Source organism: Carassius auratus, chromosome 21 (genome assembly GCF_003368295.1).
Source record: "Carassius auratus strain Wakin chromosome 21, ASM336829v1, whole genome shotgun sequence".
NCBI classification, from domain to species: domain Eukaryota; kingdom Metazoa; phylum Chordata; class Actinopteri; order Cypriniformes; family Cyprinidae; genus Carassius; species Carassius auratus.
Window position 1 is genome coordinate 8,007,366 of NC_039263.1, and position 23,397 is coordinate 8,030,762.

The following is a 23,397-nucleotide window of genomic DNA, read 5'->3' on the forward strand; positions in this document are numbered from 1 at the left end:
ATAATTGCATGTGCATGGATGCATGTTATATTAAGTCCTGGTTACTAACACAACAGCAAGTCTGTATTTTAATGAAAGTAATTTTGTCTTAAATGGACCTAGCTATGTGACTTACATTTGAATTACGGTGTTAGAACAACTGTAAACAAAACCACATTGAAGTGTAAGAAAATGCATGCATTTCATCAGCTGAATCCAAAAGTGTTTTGAGCTTGTATGTGTCAGATTAGACAAATTATTTGCTATTAGTTTCACTGGACATGTCATATGTTAATTAAACATTTATTTAATTAAACGTGTTTTTAGACTACACACTGAAATGCAATATATATATATATATATATATATGGCAGGTTCCCATGGAGTTCACGCAAGAGGCAAAATGTTGGAAGTAAAATCAAGTGCAGGAAAGCTGCTTTTCTCTGCTGATGACCATGAGGTGGTAGTTGGCGCAGAAAGATTACGAGTTATGGGTAAGTGATCAATTGAATAATAACACATTTGAGGGCATTTTTGGTATGCTCACACAAAGCCTTAGTCCTGTTCCCACTGAATAATTTGGCACAGACCACAAAGAAAAAGTTGCCTGAAATATTGTATGTATGTATGTATTGCTAATGATCCTCACAGGGCAGATGTGAGATATTGTGCAAATTGTGTAACTGACACAGCAGTCTAATTAAAGCATTTACTAAAATATAATTAAGTATTAGCAATTTATGTGTTGGTTGCAAAAATAATTTAATCAGAATACTAAACATATACGTTTTAATGGCCATCAATGGAAAACAATGCTATCTGACTCATCATCATGTAATTACATCTATCAGAGCAGAAGCTTACTGGACTATCACGTACTAGCTCGCCAAACATTGAATATTTAATTGTTTTTTTAATTGTTTTCAAACTAGGGCAACAAGTAGGTCTGTTGGGGATAAAATATCTTACAACATGTAAAAATTCTAGGGCTGCCAAATTTATTCTGTTAACTTCAGATATTAATTAAATGTTTAAAAGAATTATTTGTTTTAACACGTTTACTGTGTGCTCTGGTGCTAATGTGCTATTGTTGTTTTAAATTAAACATTTATTCAGTTGACATGTACTCTATTTCTGTTTTGTTGGTAGACAGTAAACATATATTATTGTACAGTACTGGCTTTAGTTCAGTGATATAAAATATTTCAAAAGAACATTATTATTATTATTGTTGTTGTTGTTGTTTTAGTCACATATTCTGAGATGGAAAAATGCAGTTTTACAAATGCTAGAAACGTGGCTTTCTAAGGAAAGATCCAATAAAACTAATAGAGAGATAAAACCACGATCAGATGATAAGAGCAGGTCATTTGTAACTCTAAGGAGAGCAGTCTCAGTACTATGATACGGTCTAAATCCTGACTGGAAATCCTCATATATACCATTTTTCTCTAATAAGGAATATAATTGTGAGGATACCACCTTTTCTAGTATCTTGGACAGAAAAGGGAGATTTGAGATTGGTCTATAATTAACTAGTTCTTTGGGGTCAAGTTGTGTTTTTTTGATGAGAGGCTTAATAAAAGGCAGTTTGAAGGTTTTGGGGACATATCCTAATGACAATGAGGAATTAATAATAGTCAGAAGAGGATCTATGACTTCTGAAAGCACCTCTTTTAGGAGCTTAGATGGTATAGGGTCTAATATACATGTTGTTGGTTTAGATGATTTAAAAAGTTTATACAATTCTTCCTCTCCTATAGTAGAGAATGTGTGGAACTGCTCCTCAGGGGATCTATAGTGCACTGTCTGAAGCGATTATGTAGCTGACATGTGAATGGTTACAATTTTATCTCTAATAGTATTGATTTTAGAAGTAAAGTAGTTCATAAAGTTATTAATGCTGTGATGTTGGGAAATGTCAACACTTGTTGAGGCTTTATTTTTCATTAATTTAGCCACTGTATTGAATAAATACCTGGGGTTATGTTTGTTTTCTTCTAAAAGAGTAATCAGATCTAGCAGTTTCTGTAGGATAGGTTACTTTCCCGCCAAGCAATACGAAATACCTCTAGTTTTGTTTTCCTCCAGCTGCGCTCCATTTTTCGGGCTGCTCTCTTTAGGGTGCGAGTACCCATGGTGTCATACTTGTTTCCTTAACCTTCCTTAAGCATAAAGGAGCAACTGTATTTAAAGTGCTAGAAAAAAGAGAGTCCATAGTTTCTGTTACATCATCAAGTTGTTCTGAGGTTATGGATATGCTAAGGAATTTAGATACATCAGGAAGATAACTTAAAAAGCAGTCTTTTGTGGTAAAAGTGATGGTTCTTCCATACTTGCAACAAGAAGTAGAATTTAAAATTTTGGCTATATGACGTTTGCACAAAACTAAATAATGATCTGAGATATCATCACTTGGATGCATAATTTCAACACTATCAACATCAATTCCATATGACAGTATTAAATCTAGAGTATGATTTCGACAATGAGTAGGTCCTGAAACGTGTTGTCTAACCCCAATAGAGTACAGGATGTCTATAAATGCGGATCGCAATGCATCTTTTTCATCATCAACATGGATATTAAAATCACCAACTATTAAAACTTTCTCTGCAGCCAGAACTAACTCGGATGTAAAATCACCAAACTCTTTAATAAAGTCTGTATGGTGCCCTGGTGGCCTGTATACAGTAGCCAGTACAAACAAAACGGGATTTATCATTAACATTTGTTTCTCTGGATAATGTTACATGAAGCACCATTACTTCAAACAAGTAATACTTGAAGCCTGCCCTCTGAGAAATCCTGAAAACGTTGTTATAAATTGAAGCAACACCTCCCCCTTTGCCTTTTAGATGTGACTCATGTTTATAACAGTAACAGTGGGGGGTGGACTTTTAGCCAGGTTTTAGCCAGGTTTCTGTCAAACAGTCTGTGAATGAGCTGTAGAGGGATGATTGTGTTGAATGCTGAAGTGAAGTCTATGAACAGCATTCTGACGTCTTTTTTCTCAAGATGTGTGAGTGCTGACAGGGAGTGTAACAATACAAACTTCATAATCATCGGGAAGTGTCTCTGCTGTCACTGAATCGATGGGCTATCCTACTGGTACTGTCTCCTAGCCTCTCTGATGCCACGGGATAGGTTAGCCCTAGCTGTCCTCAGACCCATCTCATTTCCGAGCTCTTTGCTACGAGCCTTTAGGAGTCTGTGGACCTCCCCTGTCATCCATGGCTTCTGGTTGTCCTGGACAGTGATGTTCTTTGTGACTGTTACATCATCAATACACTTGGTGATGTAGAGAGTGACCGTCTCAGAGTACTCTTGAAGTCTGTGGAATTGTTGTATGTGGCAGCCAGTCAGTAGTGTAAAAACAGTCTTGAAAAACCTCTGATGACCCTTCCGGCCACAATTTTTTTATTGTGAACTGGTTTGGCGACTTTATCCAATGGTCGAATGGTGTGAATGCAGGCATTAGCATGACAGTGATGTGGTCTGAGGCACAAAGGTAGGGGAAGGCCTTGTAAGCTCCTCTCTGGGTGCTGTAAACAAAGTCCAGAGTGTTGTTACCTTGTGTTGGAAAGTCTATGTGTTTGTCTATTTTTGGGAACACACTCTTTAAGTCTGCATTGTTGAAATCCCCAGCTAAGATGAGGAAAGCATCAGGGTGAACTGTCTGCTGCTCACTGATGTGCTGGTTCAGTTCATTTAGTGCCTCACTTCTGTTGCTGTTGTTGGAGCTGTGATGGATGTATACAGCAAAAAGGAGTATGGCTGTGTATTCCCTCAGTAGGCAGAATGGCCAGGACTTAATAATCATAGACTTCACCAGGGGTGAGCAGTGTTTGCAAACCATAACAACCTCGCGGCACCATGCAACATTGATATAAACACAAAGCCCACCTCCGCGGGTCTTACCTCCCTCGATGAGAACTCTGGCATGTCAGCTGACCGAGTAGATTAGTCTGGAACACTTTTGTTGAGCCATGTTTCCATTAACACAAAAACACAACAGCCTCTTACAGTCCTCAGAGTTGAGCATAGTAGTTGGATGTATTCATTTATTGTCCAAAGAGTGTGTGTTAGCCAGTACAATGGTGGGGATAACTGGCTTGTGTTATGCTTCTGTTTCCTCTCCACCACTTGTGGCATCTCCACTGTGAGTGAGAGCCATTAGTTGGGGTCGTGATGGTGTAGGTCTCTTGAGCAGACCGAGATCCTGCATCTCTTCCACGTGCGCAGACTTTAGACTCTAAAAATGTGGTTCTGCCGACATTGAGCAGAAACTCATGACTGTGACTCACAAGACATAAAAAATAGGAATGTGGTCGTGCCACCATCTTTCAGTCTCCTCCCCCTTTTTAAAGCGCAAGCAATATTTAAATACTTAATTCATTTATGCACAATGCAAAATATGCATGGCCGATATGTGCTGCCGATTTTTAGGGTCGATATCTTGAAGTTTTAAATGTCACACTAATAATAAGTGGATGCACAACATTTCTAAACTTATCATCATTTATTGAGCACTGTCTTGAACCATCTCTCGAATCTTAATTTTGTGCACTGCACGGTATTAAAATCAAAAATGTATCCAAAGTTAACCAAACAAATCAATAAACTGACCAATAAGTAAATATATAAAACAGGTTTTATATATATATATATATATATATATATATATATATATATATAGTCAATCATTTACATAAAAGTTTTAGAGCATTTATCAAGTAGAATTTTTCAAGTTTGTTGGAACATAAATGTAAACTTAAATATACATTTAAATAAATACAATTTTAGAAATAAAAATCAATTGAACTGATAAATATAAAAAATGTAATATATAAGAAATAAATAACAGTAGTGCTGCAAACACACTAGCAACCAGCAACATTAGTGTTTGGTATAAATGACACAGAACATCTAAAGTGCATTCTAATTTCAAACATACATCACAGTTCATTATCGCTGTTCATTAGTAAAATAAAGTACAGTCAACCAAATATTTAAAAGGTTACACTGGTCAGTTTAAATAGACAGTAGTATTTTCTCATGTGAAGAGAATGATCTTTTCCGTCTAGTTTACATTAAAAAAATAAAAAATATTATAGTTTAATATTCAGATACATTGCGAATATGGAAACATTTGGATATGTGCAGAACGAGAGCAATAACCTCCAAATACATCTAGTCAAACCCGCCCTCACTCGTCCTCGTATGGATTGGATCATTTTTCGGCTCAGCAAAAAAAGAAAAGACAAAAAAAGGCCAAGACAAATAAACATACGTCTTGGCTTTTTTTATTAACATTAAATTATTTAATTAAAATATATGAAATCAACTTAAAGTGCACATGGCACAATATCTGCTTTTAACATAATAGCCGGACTTCTCATTGTACATGTCGGAATGTGTTTGCAGGAGCTGAGGGTGCAGTGTTCAGCAACTCGGTGGAGACCCCACATGTGAGAGCTGAGCCCTTCAAAGAGTTACGGTAAGACAGTTTGACATACTGAATATAATGTCATAAATTCTGAATTCTGTTTAGATGTTCCAAAATATTTTATATTTATTGAACCGCATGAACTATACATTTGTTTATGCAACATTGCAGGTCAATATTGTTTTTCTTTTTTATGAATTGTTGCATAGTTTAAAATAAACTGAGCTTTAAAGAGTTATACATGTATCCAAAGAAACAGAAAATGACAAGAAACTAAATATATAAATAAATGGAGCAGCCATGGCCTGATGGTTAGAGATTTGGACTTGAAACCCGAAGGTAATGGGTTTGAGTCTCAATAGCGCAAGTATTGACGGTGGGGGTAGTGACAGACCAGTGCTCTCTTCCACTTTTAGTAACCACAAATGAGGAGCCCTTGAGCAAAGTACCGAACCCCCATTCACTTCTTGGGTGCTACAGAAAAAAACTTTGTATGTTTGTGTGCACTTAGACAGGTGAAATGCAGAGCACAAATTCCAAGTATGGGACTCCAGTAGAAGTAGAAGTAGAAGTAGAAAGTTTAAGTTTCAGGTTATGGCTGATAAATTCTAAGTGGCTGATATTAAATTTATATCTTGTTGTTGTTATTATTATTAGTATTATAATTATATTATTATTATTATTATTATTATTATTATTATTATTATTATTATTATTATTATTATTATTAAGCATCCAATATTGACTGATAGTGTTAAACATTTTGGTCCCACTTTATATTTTGTCCCTAATACCTGTGTACTTGCATAGTAACTAGAGGTGTACATAAATATGTAACCACAGTGTGAGGACACATTGGTACAAAGTATCTACTGCTCTAATGTTTGTGTAACAGGACATTGGTAACAACACTTTTTGGTAATGAAAGTAAAAATGTGTAACATGATTAACAGCACTTTTTGCATTTATATGAAATGTATCATGTAATGTTACACAGCAGTGGACAGCAAGTTAGGCTTTACATATAGAATGTGGTTGGTGTCAAGAATGTTACACTTTATATTAAGTGGACAGTTCCTGAGGAGTACTATGTGAGTACACTGGTATTACAGTGGTGCACCAACTCCAACTCGAGGTCCAACTCCTACCACTTTACATATCCCTAAAGCTACCTATCTCCACCCCTTGGATCAAATGTTCCAATTACTCCTATACATATTGTTGTTACAAAATGTAGTTATATGATTCCTGTTACACGAGTACTTAGTGAAGTGAAAAAAAAGTGTTGTTACCAATGTCCTGTTACACATTTTTACTTACACAAACCATCCTGATGGTTGTTTTATGGGTGTAGTTACAGAAATAATACAGCCGTAGATACTATGTACCAACGTGTACTTACACTTTGGTAACATACTACATACACATTTAGTTACTATATAAGAACACAGATATTAGGGACACTTAATATAAAGTGTCAAAATCAGTGTCTATTTTATTTATATAGCACTATTAAACACAACCACTGGGTGACCAATGTGCTGAACAACAACAATAAAAACATTTCAATAAGACAAAACATAATAATACAATAAAACAATACAGTAGAAAATTCTCAGTTTTAAAATGCTAAAATAAAAAAAGTACGTTTTCAACATAGATTTAAAAACAGATAATGAAGGTGCAGATCTAATAAAAAGGGGTAATGCATTCCACAATCTAGGGGCAGCTACCGAGAAAGCGCGGTCACCCCTACATTTCAGCCTCAACTTGGATGATGCATAATAATCTCTGGTTGGACGACCGGAGAGACAAGAGGGGTCGGTGTTCAGTAAATAAAGTGGGTCCAACAATTCTAATATTGGCATCTGACCAGAATGATTCTGAAAACAAATGCTGATTTTAGATGATAATAATAATAATAATTATTATTATTATTATTCATGAGAAAAAAAAAGAAATCAAAACCGTAATTTGCAGTGTTTGTGTATTCATGATTGAATCTAAAGCCATAGCACTGATGGAAGTTTAAATATAATCATATTTTAAAATTATGAACCATTTATGTTTCTCACTAAAGATTTTTTTTTCTTCTTCTTTGAAAAACACTGTTTACAGCACTGCATCTGCTAGCCTTATCGAAATAATTAACAGCAAGCCCTTCACCAAAGTACAGCTGCAAAAGACACCACATTCTGAGCCACACTATCAAGCTGCATAGCGAGATGATTACACGTCAATTGCAATTTCCCACAGATAGTGTAATGATCAAAGATTGCAGGGGGAAAAAATATTATTTTCCAGCTAGCATTACACATGTCTCTGTTGACACACTGTTTTCCTAATGAATGTTGTTCAGTTGCTTTGACGCAATGTATTTTGTTTAAAATGCTATATAAATAAAGGTGACTTGACTTGACTTGTTGAGAGCTACAAAGGAGGGAAATAAAGCATGACATTTGTGCAAATTCCACTTATCCCTTAATTTAGGTTATTACTATGCATCTGGAAGACAGATTATAGAGCACCTCTGTAAGCTGTTTCCAACAGCAGAGGGGAAGGGTGGGCACATTTCAGACTACGTCCTTTTAAACGCATTACTAAGGGTTGTAATTACATTTACAAGGAAATGGGAAGATGACATTTGGAAGCATATACTACACTGCTTATTAAAGAAACACTCAAATGGATCTTTGTTACAGGTTGTTGTCATGACATTTCAATATGGTTTCTAGCATCTGCATTCAAGGAACTTGTAAAGCAAACAAGATATCAATGCTCAATGTTATCACATATAGGCACACCACTGTCTAATTTTAGACAAATGTTCCTTATTAATGCAGGCTTGCAGAATACAATCAGATACACCATTGCACAGTTATTATTTGTCAATGTTATGGCAGAAAAAGAAAGAAGTTATACATTGTTGTGTAATGATGGTAAAATTCCAACCTTCTCCGCCCTGCCTTATCCGAATATCAGTCTGTGCATGTGAATTATCCCTCTTGCTGTTTGCTCTGAAAGTGAGGAATTACAGCCAATTTAAGTGCTATTTTCTGCCTTTGTAGAACCCAAGTATCATAAAAAAATATGTCCCTTGTTTGTATGTAGTATCTGTGGCCTATTTGGAGACAGTGTTGGCACTGTGAAGTACAGTTTAACCATGGTGAACCTACTCATTATAACCAGGGCCTGATCCAAGCAATATTGTATATGTCCAGACAAAGATCAATGTGCACAAAAATATTATATTATATTATATTATATTATATTATATTATATTATATTATATTATATTATATTATATTATATTATTATACAAAATATTTTGAAGACAAAGATAGCTGGCACCTCCTTCTCTAGGACAGGTATGTTTTACTGTCCTGATCGATGCCTGTATGCTCATCAAAATCTAATTAAAGTTGATTTTCATTAACAAACAACAAACACATACCACAACCAGAAGGCAAAACGACAGTAGAGCATTTGCAACTGGGTCAGATATGGCAAGGAGTGCACATTTAGCAGGAAATATTTGGGTGGAACAGTCTGTGTGAGTATACATAAGCACATTACTATCTATGTAACATTAGCATCCAAGTTTTTTTTTTTTTTTTTAGCATTACATTTCTGTCTTATACAGCACATTTTCATATGTATGTAAATATAGGTTATGGTTCCACTGTTATATTATTGTGCTATAAAACACTGTCTACATATAACAACTTCAAATATGACAATGCATGTATTGTCTTTGAAATGGTGAGGATAAATGACATTGAAGCTAAGCAGAGAGGCGAAAAATAAAATAAATAAGATTTCTCTCTACCATTTCAAATATAGCTTCTAGACATAAATAAGGTTTCCTTAAGACTGAATATAAACATTAGATCGAGTATCTGGCTTCTCAAACTTGTCTTCTGAGACAAAAATATCCACCCTCAATACCACAACTGAGGTGCCCTTGAGCAAGCACTGAACCCCCAACTCCTCCCCTGGCACCGCAGCAGAAATAGCTGCCCATTGCTCCAGGTGTGTGTGTTCACTGCTGTGTGTGTACTTTGCAGGCACGTGCACAGGTAGGGCTCAACCTGTGCAGAGCACATGCCCTTTTTGCCCTTACACTCCGAAGTGCCCTTTTTTTAGTGGTGTATTTTTTTTTTATTTTTTTTTTTATCAATGCTATTGGTCACCCTTTACGTCTGTCTGTCTGTTTTACTAATATTTCGCAAATTAAAGTTCTTAAAACGAGCTTGTGTAAATCTTATTCGATCCTCAAGCTGTCAGTAAGCTGATAACTCCGCCCCCTCTATATTCATTGAATCAAATGTCCCACAGCAGCCGCACAGTAGACAACAGCTGAGCTGAACAAAGTTTTGCGAGGGGTAAATAAATATCTTGTTGTTTGAATAAGTACTACTAAACACTATGTCTATAAAGGCTCATATTTTATTTATAGGATGTCTGTCTGACTGACTGAGACATGTGGGACGTCGCCTCAGAGAGAGGGCTAGCATATGCCATCTAATCATAGCCAATATACAGCCAACACTTAAATAGCCTGTAATGCGATTTTGGCCAAATGCATTTTACCACAGGAAAAACTGAGCGCTCTGTCTATATAGCTACAAAAACTAGTTTGTAACCTGTAGATGAAAATGTAATGTGATGCCGTTTATTTGATCCAAAATACAGCAAAAACAGTGATATTGTGTAATATTTTTTAAAATTTAAATAACTGTTTTCTATTTGAATATATTTTAAAATGTAATTTATTTTTGTGATCAAAGCTGAATTTTCAGCATCATTACATCAGTACTCTTCAGTGTCACGTGATCCTTCAGAAATGCTTTTCACTGCAACTGTACTTTTTACACCATTTTTATTTATTTTTTCCTTGCTGGCTTATTTTAGGGTAAGTGTAGTGAATAAGAGACCTTCAAGAGTCCAACATCCCTGGTCCACCACAGTATAAAAATTTTTCCAGGTAGGCGGATACATGTTGGATATGTTATAGTAACGGTATGGCTATAGTTTCTTATAATCTGGAATTGAGTTGGACATAATTACTAAAAAAAGTTTGTCAAAAATACTTGACTCATTGCTCACCTTCCCCTCTTCGCAATGTCATTCATAATCATGTTAACCAAATAATACAAATTAGCTCATAAAACCAAACAGAATAGCTAAAAAGAGAATTTTTTTTTTTCTTTGCAAAGTTCATAAAAAAGTGCATAAAAAAGTGCATAAAGTTCAATAAAAAAAGATTTTGGTTTCTGTTTGGTTTTATAAGCTAATTTGAATTATTTGGTTAACATGTTTATGTATGAGCCAAGTATTTTTTTTTCTCTATAAATGCAATAAAAAAAAAGAGGGAGTACACAAGAGCAATTCGCAAACACAGGACCCTACTATGTTTATCTATATTATCGAATTATCTAATATTATTATTATTGATGTTATTAATTGTGAATAAATCTAAAGCTTTTGAGACTATTATTTTGTGTTATTGAATTTGTCATGAAGATTTGACCATTTCTTCCTTTTATGCAGGCTTACTAAATAATCTTGATATAAAAAAAAAGGGAGGGGGGTGCCCCTTTTCAGTTTCAGCACATGCCCCTCAAAAGGTCTGTGTACGGCCCTGCTACTTTGGATGGGTTAAATGCAGACTACAAATTCAGAGTATAGGTCACCATACTTGGCTGTATGTCACGTTACTCACTGAAAAACTCTTAACACTCGCACAATGGTCTCCTTTAAAACTTTAGAAGATATCACAACAACTGTGCTCAGATTTTCTCTTCAGCTACAGATATTTGATCGGTCACATTTGTCTCTTTTAAAGCTTTTGAATAGATCTCAACAACATCACCACACTGTGCTCAGATATTTCTCCTTAGCTAGAGACTCCGGACCTCTCACATTTGTCTCTTCCAGTTTCAAACACGATCTCAACAGCATCACACTTGTGCTCAGTTTTTTGTCCTTAGCTAGAGACACTGGATCTCTCACATTTGTCTCTTTTACAGCTTTAGAAGAGATCTCAACAACATCACACACTGTGCTCAGATTTTTCTCCTATGCTAAAGACTCAAGAGCTCTCACATTTGTCTCTAAATTTGAGAAGTGATCTCAATAACTTTACAAATTGTGCACCAAGTCAAATGCCTCAATATGAGCTCAAACATTTCTACCATACAATATGTATTGATGATCAAATTAGCCAATAATCAAGACTGAGTCATAGGTCATTGATTTGCTTACAGTTTCTGTAAATCTGTTCTGATTAAGGCATCTGATACATTACTATTTCCAGCAACAAATGATGTGCCTGAGTACATATACATTGTCCTATAAAAAGGTGTCATTCTTTCTGCTTAATTTCTCTCTCAGTATAGCCGTTAACTCTGAATTTTTAGTTTAATTTAGCTCCCCATTTAGTGCCTTTGAAGTATTTGACTTTTTGTGCACTTTATAAAGGTTGAGATCTCTTCTAAATTTTTAAAGTATACAAATATGAGACCCAAAGATTATTGTTTAAGAGAAAATATAAGCACAGTGTGTGATGTCGTTGAGATCTCTTCTAAAGTTTTAAAGGAGACAAATGTGAGAGATCCAGAGTCAGAGTCAGAGCTAATGATTAACTGATATATATATACATATATATATATATATATATATATATATATATATATATATATATATATATATATATATACATATATATATATATATATATATATATATATATACATATATATATATATATATATATATATATATATATATATATATATACACACATATATATATATATATATATATATATATACATATATATATATATATATATATATATATATATATATATATATATATATATATATATATATATATATATATATATACATAGACAGATAGAAATAAAACTTAAATAATTGTAGATATAGGGGAAAAATACCCCTGAATGTGCTTTTGTCTCATAAAGTTATCACACGAGTACCTAATGAGTGTAAATTTGAAAATGATTTTATTCAACAGTTAAATGTATAATAAATTAATTTTATTATTTAATTATTATTATATTATATTCAATTATATTTTAAGTATCATTTCAGTGCACAAAATAGTTTTAAAAAAATAATTAAATTCTGTTTATTTACATTTACTCACCCTCATGTACATTTACTCACAATCTTATGTTTGTATTGCTTTTGAGGAACATAGGAAGATATTTTGAAGAATGCTGGTAACAAAAAAAGATTAATAATAATAATAATAATAATAATAATATGAGAGATCCAGACTCTCTAACTAATGATGATACAAAAATAAAATAAAATAAATCTTTTCAGCTGTTGGAATCTTGTTTGAAACTGGAGGAGACTAAGGAGAAAAAATCTTAGTATAGTTTGTGATGTTGTTGAGACCTCTTTTAAAACTTTAAAGAAGACAAATGTGAGTTACAGACTTACAAATGAGAACAATAGAAGCAGTTAGGTCAACAAGAGAACAATAACAGTATACAAGTGCCATGAAAAGTCTCAGTCTAGTATAGAACGCATAGCCAGGTTTTACATATATATATATATATATATATATATATATATATATATATATATATATATATATATATATATATATATATATGAAAAGACAAAGGAGAAGTGCTAGTATTAGTTGGTTAAGTGCTGTCAAAAAAGATGAGTCTTTAGATGTTTCTGGAAAATTAGTAAAGACTCAGCTGTATGAATTGAGATTGGGAGGTCATTCCACGAGCTGGGCACAGTCCAGGAAAAGGACCGTGAGAGTGATTTTGAACTTCTTTGGGATGGCACCACAAGGCGTTGTTCACTTGCAGAGTGCAAACTTCTGGAGGGCACATAAGATTTAACCAGTGAGTTTAGGTATGTTGGTGCCGTGCTAGTGGTTGTCTTGTAGGCAAGCATCAGTACCTTGAATTTGATGCGAGCGGCTACTCGTAGCCTGTGTAACCTGATGAGGAGAGAAGTAATGTGAGCTTTTTTTGGCTCATTGAAGACAACCCTTGCTGCTGCATTCTGGATCAATTGCAGAGGCTTGACAATACATACAGGAAGGCCCGCCAGGAGAGCATTACAATAGTCCAGTCTGTAGAGAACAAGAGCTTGGACAAGAAGCTGGGTGGCTTGCTCTGACAGGAAGGGTCTTATCTTCCTTATGTTGTATAAGGCAAACCTGCAGGACCGGTTCGTTGTAGCAATGTAGTCTGTGAAGCTTAACTGATGATCCATCACAACTCCTAGGTTTCTGGCTGTCCTCGAAGGAGTAATGGTTGACGAACCCAGCTGTATAGAGAAGTTGTGATGAAGCAATAGGTTAGCTGGAATCACCAGGGGTTCTGTCTTCATAAGGTTAAGCTGAAGGTGATGGTCATTCATCCAGCTAGAAATGTCACTCAGACAGGCTGAAATGCGAGTAGCTACCGTCGGGTCATCTGGTTGGAATGAGAAGTAGAGTTGGCTGTCATCAGCGTAGCAGTGGTAAGAAAAGCAATGCTTCTGAATGACAGATCCTAATGACCTCATGTAGATGGAGAAGAGAAGTTGTCCAAGTACTGAGCCTTGAGGAACCCCAGTAGCAAGGTGTTGTGACTTAGAAACATCAGCCCTCCAAGACACACTGAAGGATCTGTCAGAGAGGTAGGACTTAACCCTCTGGAGTCTAAGGGTATTTTTGGGGCCTGGAGAAGTTTTTTCATGCCCTGACATTTGTGCTTTTTTCAGTTTCAGTTTAAGTCTAATCTCACTGTAATCAGCACAAACTGGGCTATAATAATATGTGAAATGCATGTATGTACATTATTGTATTTTTGAGAAAAAAAATGTTATGCTTGGTTAGTGAAAAACTAAAAATTTTAAATCACTTGAATAAGGCCATAAAATACATACAGAACATTGGTTCCCAGGATTTATGAGAACTGGAGCTAGTAGCCTAGAATTTTTCTTTCTAAATGATGTGAAAATCATCTTGTTTACTCACTCACAGAAAACAATATATTGATATAAATTTTTTAAGACACTTTTTGTTGGTAAAAGTCATATGCGAGTAGGCATCAACTATCATGAATATCATTGTGATTTACACCGGAGAAGACAAAGGCCTGCATAATGAGCTTCATAATGAGCCTCTCAGTCAAGTGTCACTGAGAGGGGAAGAGTTACAAGAAAGAATGTGTGGACAAAATAAATGTATATAACTTTATGGTTGTAGTTTATTAAGAATATATTTAATTATCCCAAAACATAATTTAATATCCACTTTGGGGTTAAACAGTTTATTAGAACAATGAAAGTAGGGATGCACCAAATCCAGGATCCTTAGGTTTTTTTTTCACCGAACCAAACCCTAGGCTTGCGCTATGCTGGTCGACGTCACGCGGTCATTGATTGCGTGAAGGTGTTTATATCAGTGTTAATTTTGACAGCAAATTCGGATTTAGTCTTAGTCTTTTGAATAACACACCATTTAGTTTTAGTCGCATTTTAGTCATCTGAAATCTTTTAGTCTTAGTCTAGTTTTTTTTAGTAGAACAAAGTCGACTTAGTTGACTTGACTAAATGTTTCCATCAGTCTGTTATGGAATGGTTTTTATAAAATAAACATAAGGCCTGCTCTCCATGAAAAATATACATGCTCTCTGAAAAAGATATGCATTCTTCCTGAATGATACAAAATCAAAAACATTAAGAAAAATAAAGATTTTTTTTTTAAAGTTTTCGTCCTAGACCTAACGTCAGCTCTGACATTTCTGTTCTGCCATTGCCCTTGGACCAGGTGCACGGCAAAACGTTAGCGTGTTGATAATGAAAAAAGTCAACTGAAATCACCCAAAGCTGTGTAACTAAGACTGTGCAACCACAACTAAATATAATGTAACAGGGAACTACACTAACTTTTCCCATTTGTGGCACTTGCGCTACTAACTTTTTCAGTTAATGGCGCAAAACATGATTTGGTCGCACAAATTATTTATAGTAATTACTGGATAACAATGAACAATAATGAAACTGTATTGCATACAGATGTGCTTTTTATTTTACTTGCCATCTTTTAAACCACATGCCTTGTTCTATTTCTTACAGTACACACAGTGCATTGCTCCGTCTTGTAGCTGGGGTTAGAGTGGCCCCGGTGCAGGTTGAACAGTGGGCCCTGTTTAAAAGGGTTTAATTTGTATTGTATGTTCATTCTATTTATTTACTTGTGCTATTTACACAATGTTTACATTTTTTTTAAGTTTGTTTTTGTTCATTTAAAATAGCACTGCATAGTCTTCACTGTAATATAAAATACACAATCAAACCAAAATGTATTCAGACACCTTCAACATTTCTTACATTATCACAGTTTATCTGCTGTAGTTTAGAAATTGGTAATAACTCAGGGTTAAACTGTGTCAGAACAACAAATTCATCTTGATAATGTCGGATGCAATGCTTAATTTGGTTCAGTCTGTGGTGTGAAAAGGTTGCATTAGCAATTAAAGAAAGAAACACTTAAGCAAAACATGGTCAGGTCCCTAATATTTTTTTAAGTATTTTTTAGTCACTAGTAAAACAATATAATCAATTCTATCTGATTTTTGGATTAACTTTGGATACATTTTTGTTAAAACTACAAAGCAATTCAATCAAGAGCAGTGAGTGATTTACTTACATTTTCATACATTAAAGACACTGACAGCAGAGCTAGTAAATAAGGCGCGGTCACTTTAAGAGACAAATGCATCCATTATAATACACATCCAATTTCTTTCTTTCTGTGAGACGCAGCTCTCTCTCGCACCGAACACAACGCGAGTCACCAGCTGCTCAGTTCAGCTTTACCGCATTGCGGGGCTGAAGCCAACTTGATGTGTTGAATGCTCGAGCACGTTATAAAACGTATTCTTAAAATACACATTTCTGTTTTAATAAATGCTCATATTAAAACATAGCATTACACATAAGTAGGTACAAAAATAATCAGTGATTCATTTACGACCCTATAAAAAATTGGGTCGCAATGGCATTTTAAAAGGTCGCAGTGTAGTTCCCTGTGTAAACAACTTAACTGTTATGAAAACGTCCTCGAAACTGCGAATTTCTGCAAACTCATCTTTGTTCTCTTTTCTGTGTAACTGCTGCTGCGTTTGTCTAGCTGTTGCGCTTGCATTTACCGCAGCTTTTTAAAATGGCTCGGCTGCTTCTGCATAGATCAACCTACCCTCAAATATTCGCTCTGATTGGATCTCTTCTCCATTCGTCCCTCCCATATATTTTCGTCTCATTTTTATTCGTTGACTAAAGTGTCAGTTATATTTTGTCACGTTCTTCGTCATCATATCTGTCTTTTTATTTAGTTTTTATTTAGTTTTCGTCCGTGAAAAAGGTTAGTTAAAAGAATATTTTTCGTCATAGTCTTCGTCAACGAAATTAACACTGGTTTATATGAGGAGGGACAAAGCCCGACAGTTAACTCTAAACTAAACTGTTCAGGAATCTTGAGCGCCTGGGACGATTTATACCGTAGCAATACAGAGCCAGCCAGTCACATCGGGTGCTGACATGGAGATAAGCGTTTTTTCCGGTGAAAGTTTGATTCCTCTTAGAGAGGATCCTCTTCAGTGGTGGAAGACAAACCAGCAATGGTTTCCACTGCTGGCAAAAATGGCAAAAATCTACCTCTGTGCCCAGTGAAAGACTTTTCAGTACTGCTGAAAAACTAGGACTAGGACTTTCAAACGGAATTTTTTTGCATCATTACTCCAGTCACACAATCCTCCAGAAATCCTTTTAACAATCTTATTTTCTACAAAAAAACATTTATTGTTATTATAATTATCATTATTGTTATTATTATTATTATTATTATTATTATTAATATTGAAAAGAGCTGAGAATATTTTTCAGGTTTTTTAGGGGGAATAAATTGAAAGAACAGCATTGTTTTTACATTTGTTACAATTATCTATTTGTTACATTTATTATATACATCAAGCTTTTGAATGGTATTGTATTGTTATTGAAACTTCATAATGTTTTACTTGATTATACATTTAGTCAGGAATTATAGTTTGGAAAAAGTCTAACTAGTAAAATGTTTACACGTTATGTGAAAACTAATTCAAGTATATAAATAAATAAAAAGAGACTTACTCATGTTTATGATCTCTGCTGAATAAAGTGCTTCATTCTTTTTTTTTCTGAGGAAATCCATTTGTCAAATCCTCAACCACATCGCATCTTTTTGGGGTGAATTATGTCTTATTCCTCTCATCGCGAAGCAAACAGTAAAATAAAAGAACTTGAAGAACAGTCTCGCTGCTTTTTCTTCTGTGTGGGTGTATTCAAGCCGCACACTTAAGTTTGAATCTGAATAGTGCTTTCAGTGCGGGGGCGTGGTCACATTAGATATAATGAAGGGAGACGTGAAAAACGGACATTGCATTGTTTTCATATGGATTACTTTATCATAGAATACTTTTTTTTCGGCAGCACTTGTTTAGTTTAAAAGTAAACATGTCAGGCTTTCTAAAGATATCTCTCTCATGTCTCTTCATTGAGTATTCACGGATTTACAGTTCATTTCAATGACGTGTTTGTAAATGAAGATCAGCGCAGACAAAGGCTGCAGACAGCACACCTTTTTTGTTATCTTTATTTTATAAGTTCACAAAGTTTTGTTGTTATTATGTCTGTATCCAAAAAAAGTAGACCCTTTACAGATTCGATTGATGTATTGATCTTATCTGTACGCTTAAAACTGAAAGTGTAATTTAAGTTATTTTCGGGGTTATCAGGAGACTCATAACGTGTATCCGCGTTAATCGACTCCAGAGGGTTAACCCACAGGAGAGTGGTTCCAAAGATGCCCATCTTTCTGAGGGTGGACAGGATAATCTAGTGATTAACAGTGTCAAAGGCAGCAGACAGGTCCAGTAAAATGAGTACTGAGGATTTTGAAGCTGCTCTTGCTAGTCGCAGGGCTTCAGTAACCGAGAGCAGAGCAGTCTCAGTTGAGTGGCCACTTTTGAAGCCAGATTGGTTGCTGTCCAGCAGGTTGTTCTGTACAAGGTACAAAGAAAGCTGGTTGAACACAGCTCACTCAAGTGTCTTTGCAATGAATGGAAGAAGGGATACCGGTCTGTAGTTTTCAAGAAGCTCTGGATTAGAGATGGTTTCTTGAGCAGTAGGCTTACCCGAGCCTGCTTGAATGCTGAGGGAAATGTTCCAGAGTGAAGAGAGGAGTTGATAATGTGAGTAAGCGAAGGTATGACTGAAGAAGAGATCGTTTGAAGAAGGTGAGTGGGGATCGGATTAAGTGGACAAGTAGTAGGATGATTGGACAGAAGTTTGGAAACGTCCATCACGAGAGTGGGGAGGAGAGGGAGAAAGAGTGTGCGTCAGTCATTGTGAAGTTGTCCTCAGTCTGCAGTGTGGAGAATTGGTCACTGATGGTTCTTGTCTTATTTGTGAAGAAAGCTGCAAAGTCGTCCGCTGTAAGAGTCGATGGAGGATGTGGTGGTTGTGGTGGCGGATTAAGAAGAGAAGAGAAAGTCTTGAAGAGTGTCTGAGCGTCACAACAGCTGTTAATTTTGTTGTGGTAGTAGGATGTTTTAGTCTTGAAGACATTTGCAGAGAAGGAAGAGAGGAGAGACTGATACACACTGAGGTCGGTAGAGTTTCTTGATTTCTGCCATTTCCTCTCTGCAGCCCTGAGTTTAGAGCGATGTTCACAGAGAACCTCGGACAGCCAGGGGGCAGATGGGGTGGTGTGTGCTGGTCTAGACAACAGTGGGCAAAAGTTGTCCAAGCAAGATGTTAAAGTGGAGCAAAGAGTGTCCGTAGCGCTGTCCATGTCCAGAGCTGAAAACTGAGAGAGTGCAGGAAGCGAGGATGAAACCACAGAAGAAAGGCGAGATGGAGAGAGTGAGCGTAGATTCAGTCGAAAGGTGACCTGTGTTGGAGTGTGAGCCGCTTCAGGAGTAAGTGCTAGGTTAGCAGTAATGAGAAAGTGGTCTGAGGTGTGCAGTGGAGCAACTGAAGATTTGTCCACAGAGCAACATCGCGTTTAGATGAGGTCCAGCTGGTTGCCTGATTTGTGAGTCGCCTGATTTGTGACACTCGTTTGAGATCAAATGAGGTGAGCAGAGTTTTGAACTCTGCAGCCTGGGGTTTATCTAGGTGGATGTTGAATAGGGATGGGACGAAATATCGTTTGACAAAATATCGCTATACAAAACGTGACGAAACGCATCGAGGTCGAAAAAAATGGATCGCGAAATAAAGATAGATGGCACTGCTGCATGATCTGCGTAGTATATAAATAATTTAGTGTATTATATCTGTGTGTATGTATATGGGGCAGACATACAGTCTATGGTGGCAGGCTGGCAGTACCATCTGCTGATCAAGCAGGGTAAAAAAACTAAATGAAAAAAAAAAAAAATTATATCCGGGGAACGGTGCGATACGTCGACACGTCAAGACCATGGAGTCAAATGAGGTCTAAATTGAGGACGGAAAATGACACACAGACCATCGCCAACATGAAAATCGTCATTCTACTCGACATCTCGAACCGGTAGTCTGGGGACTGTAATGACATGCTGCAGGATTGCACTGCGCTTAGCCCACGATTCCGAAGCCTGTCCCATCTGAATGATGAACAATGCGAGTCCGTCTATGCCCGAATAGGTGAAAAATAGGGCTGGGACAATGCGACGCAAAATATCGATTCAAAAGCATCGATTCATCGACCTGTTTTTATTTCTCTAAAAAACGTTTGCAAAACATTTACCTTAAGTGCACTGAATATACGCGATGGCCGGATCAACATTCTGTCCAACGTTATATAACCAATCCAGGGTTTTTTCTGCATTGATCTTTTTTTTGGCGGCTGTCAAAGCCTTATTTGATCGGTGAGTGAATGACTGCTGCGCCTGACGAGGCGCGTACGAGAGAGAGCCCCGGCTGCGCGCGCACTCACAGTCTTCAAACAACACGAGTGCTTCTTGCTCTCTCTCTCCCTTGTGCATATTAATCAAAATCATTAAACACGATAGAAAAAGGGCGAAACACCAAAGTTTCACGCGTGCTCGCACACTCACAGTCTTCAAACTACACGAGCGCTGTCTTACTCTTTCTCTCTCTCTTTCTCTCTCTCTCTTCTGTGCATATTAACCAAAATCATTAGACACGATAGAAAAAGGGCAAAACGCCAAAGTTTCACGTGGAGCATTCAGAGATTTCTTTTTCTCAATGACAGGCTGCTGGCTCCCACTGTTCATTTTTATTTATTTATTTTTTGGAAAAAAAGAGAGAGAGAGTCTCTGTGTGTGCGTGTGTCTGTAAGAGAAGGAGGGAGTGAAGGATTAAAAGACAGAAATGTTTTTATTTTTTTCAGACCAGTGACATAGATGAAAGAACCACTAGGGCCAGTGCTTCAACATCAGGGGCAGCAGCAGAGCAGGCCAGGGTCATGGTTGAGGCAGCACAGGGAGCAGAGCAGAGCTCTCAAAGATCACTGATTATACCAGAACATGTTATGTTAGTTTTTTTGAAGAAGAACCAGTCCTGAGATAACTTAACCTAGGATTAGAGCAGCACTAAGGGAGTGTTCTTGTTTGTGTTTGGCCAGTTAGGACTTGTGTTTCCCTGTGTGCAGCTGAAACAAAAATAAATAAGTTGTTATTATACAGTAATATTTTCTTCTTTTTTTTTTTTTTTTTTTGATATCGTATCGTGACGTATCGTATCGTGACCCTGGCATATCGAGGTGCATCGTATCGTGAGTTTAAGTGTATCATCCCATCCCTAATGTTGAAGTCACCAAGCAGAACCAGAGGATTACCATCTTCAGGAAAGTTTGTCTTTACAATCGTTGGTCTTCACATGAGGAGGATTCACACAAAACCTACCACTTTTTTATTTGCCTGATTACCTGTGATTAATGTCAGCTGGCCATGCCTCACTATTTAGCAGATCGAAACTGGGCAGTCCCGCGATAGGCAAACGCAAAACCAAATGCCACATTCAGCACGTATTTACCAGGGTAAGACACACACAATTTAAACCAAAACTTTCCTAGCAATGATAATCACACAGTAGTCTAATGAGAAAATGAGACAAACACTCACAAGCTGCTGTCCTTCTCTGTTGCTCGGCTGTTTCTTCTGACTTAAGCTAAAATCTCCATTCTGTCTTAAAGTAACCTGTTGACTCATTGTTTTGTCATTTTGAATGACATACCATCCATCCTAAAGCAAAATTCACTGCCTTTTTATTAGACTGAAAGGTTTGACAGGTAACTCTTTTGAATTATGTGGCTTTTGGCACAAAACCTTTTTATCCTTGTTATTCTACATTGTCGATATTGATTTAAGGTTCTATTATTCAGTTGCTTGGGCAAATGGAACAGTAAGAAACAATTACACTTTTGAGACACTGGACTGTAGCATGTACAGACTTACTGAACTGCTTTGAAAAAAATTGCAGTCCATAAAAGTAGAGAAGGCGGTGAGAATAAAAAGAGAAAGAGGCATTTAGAGAAACATAGCCCATAAAACAGATTTTATAGTTAGCTGAAAAAAAAAACGAACCGTTCGGTTCACCACACACGGTTCGGCACGTGCTGGAACTGCGGTTCAACTTAAATCTGATAAAGCATCTGTAATATGGTTTGCTATAAATAACACGTAAAACCAGTGGTGGACAGTAACGGAGTAGCTTTACTTCGTTACTGTACTTAAGTACATTTTTCAAGTATCTGTACTTTACTGAAGTAGTTTTATTTTGAGTAACTTTTACTTTTACTTCACTACATTCCAAAGCATAAGATCGTACTTTTAACTTCACTACATTTCATAAAACATATCGTTACTCCCTATAATATATCACGTGCTCCGACACGCAGAAGCGGTGTCTGATTCATGAACGAACTGAGTCTTTTCAAAATAAACTTTTAAATCGGATCGCAAATCGCAATGATCCGATTGCAGCTGTTCTGGAGTCGACCACTCGCTGATTCAAATGAACCGTTTAGTGTGAGTCTACAGAAGTAAGAACCGTGAGATCTTATGAGTGCGTGCGTCTGATGTTGCTAAAAGTAAGTTATTAATGTCGGAATTTAGGATTAATTATTGTACTAACTGAAAATCATATTTTTTATTATTTATTTTATATATTTTATTTTGATAATTTAGAATTATAATTTAGAAATACAACCTTTTTTTGTTTCAAACAGTTCATTGAACAATAATAAATGAAGTACCTGAAGCTGACAATTAAGTAAATGTATAATAATTAGCAAAGATGATTAATTTAGCGCGTGTGAGGGGCGGAGATGCGCCGCGAAGCATCAGATGAACGTGAGGACCAAACACAGCAGAGCGGTAGGAAACTTCACTCCTCTTATTATTTCTCTTTTACTATAGCGATTTATTTTTAGATACGTGATCTGAGTCTTTCATAGATTTGTAGAGTTAGAGTTATTAGAGAAATATAATTATTTTTTACATTCTTTGGTCGAAGTTTTCAGATCGGCACTTCGGAGCCTGTTCGCGACTCCGTTGATTCAGATCGGCACTTCGGAGCATGTTCGCGACTCGGTTGATTCAGATCGGCACTTCGGAGCCTGTTCGCGACTCGGTTGATTCAGATCGGGACTTCTGGACTTCGGAGCCTGTTCGCGACTCGGTTGATTCAGATCAGGACTTCGGAGCCTGTTCGCGACTCGGTTGATTCAGATCGGCACTTCGGAGCCTGTTCGCGACTCGGTTGATTAAGATCGGGACTTCTGGACTTCGGAGCCTGTTCGCGACTCGGTTGATTCAGATCAGGACTTCTGGACTTCGGAGCATGTTCGCGACTCCGTTGATTCAGATCGGGACTTCTGGACTTCGGAGCATGTTCGCGACTCCGTTGATTCAGATCGGCACTTCG

At 36.5% G+C, this 23,397-nt stretch overlaps 1 protein-coding gene across 5 annotated transcripts in view; it reads left to right on the forward strand.

Annotated features, from left to right (window-relative positions):
• sgcd (sarcoglycan, delta (dystrophin-associated glycoprotein)) overlaps positions 1-23,397 on the forward strand; it is a 471,077-nt gene that overhangs the window by 379,977 nt on the left and 67,703 nt on the right. For all 5 annotated transcript variants that reach the window (XM_026195716.1, XM_026195718.1, XM_026195714.1 and 2 more), the window contains 2 exons: positions 354-473; positions 5,407-5,479. In XM_026195716.1, coding sequence (XP_026051501.1) covers positions 354-473; positions 5,407-5,479 — 193 coding nt within the window. The remainder of the gene's footprint in view (positions 1-353; positions 474-5,406; positions 5,480-23,397) is intronic.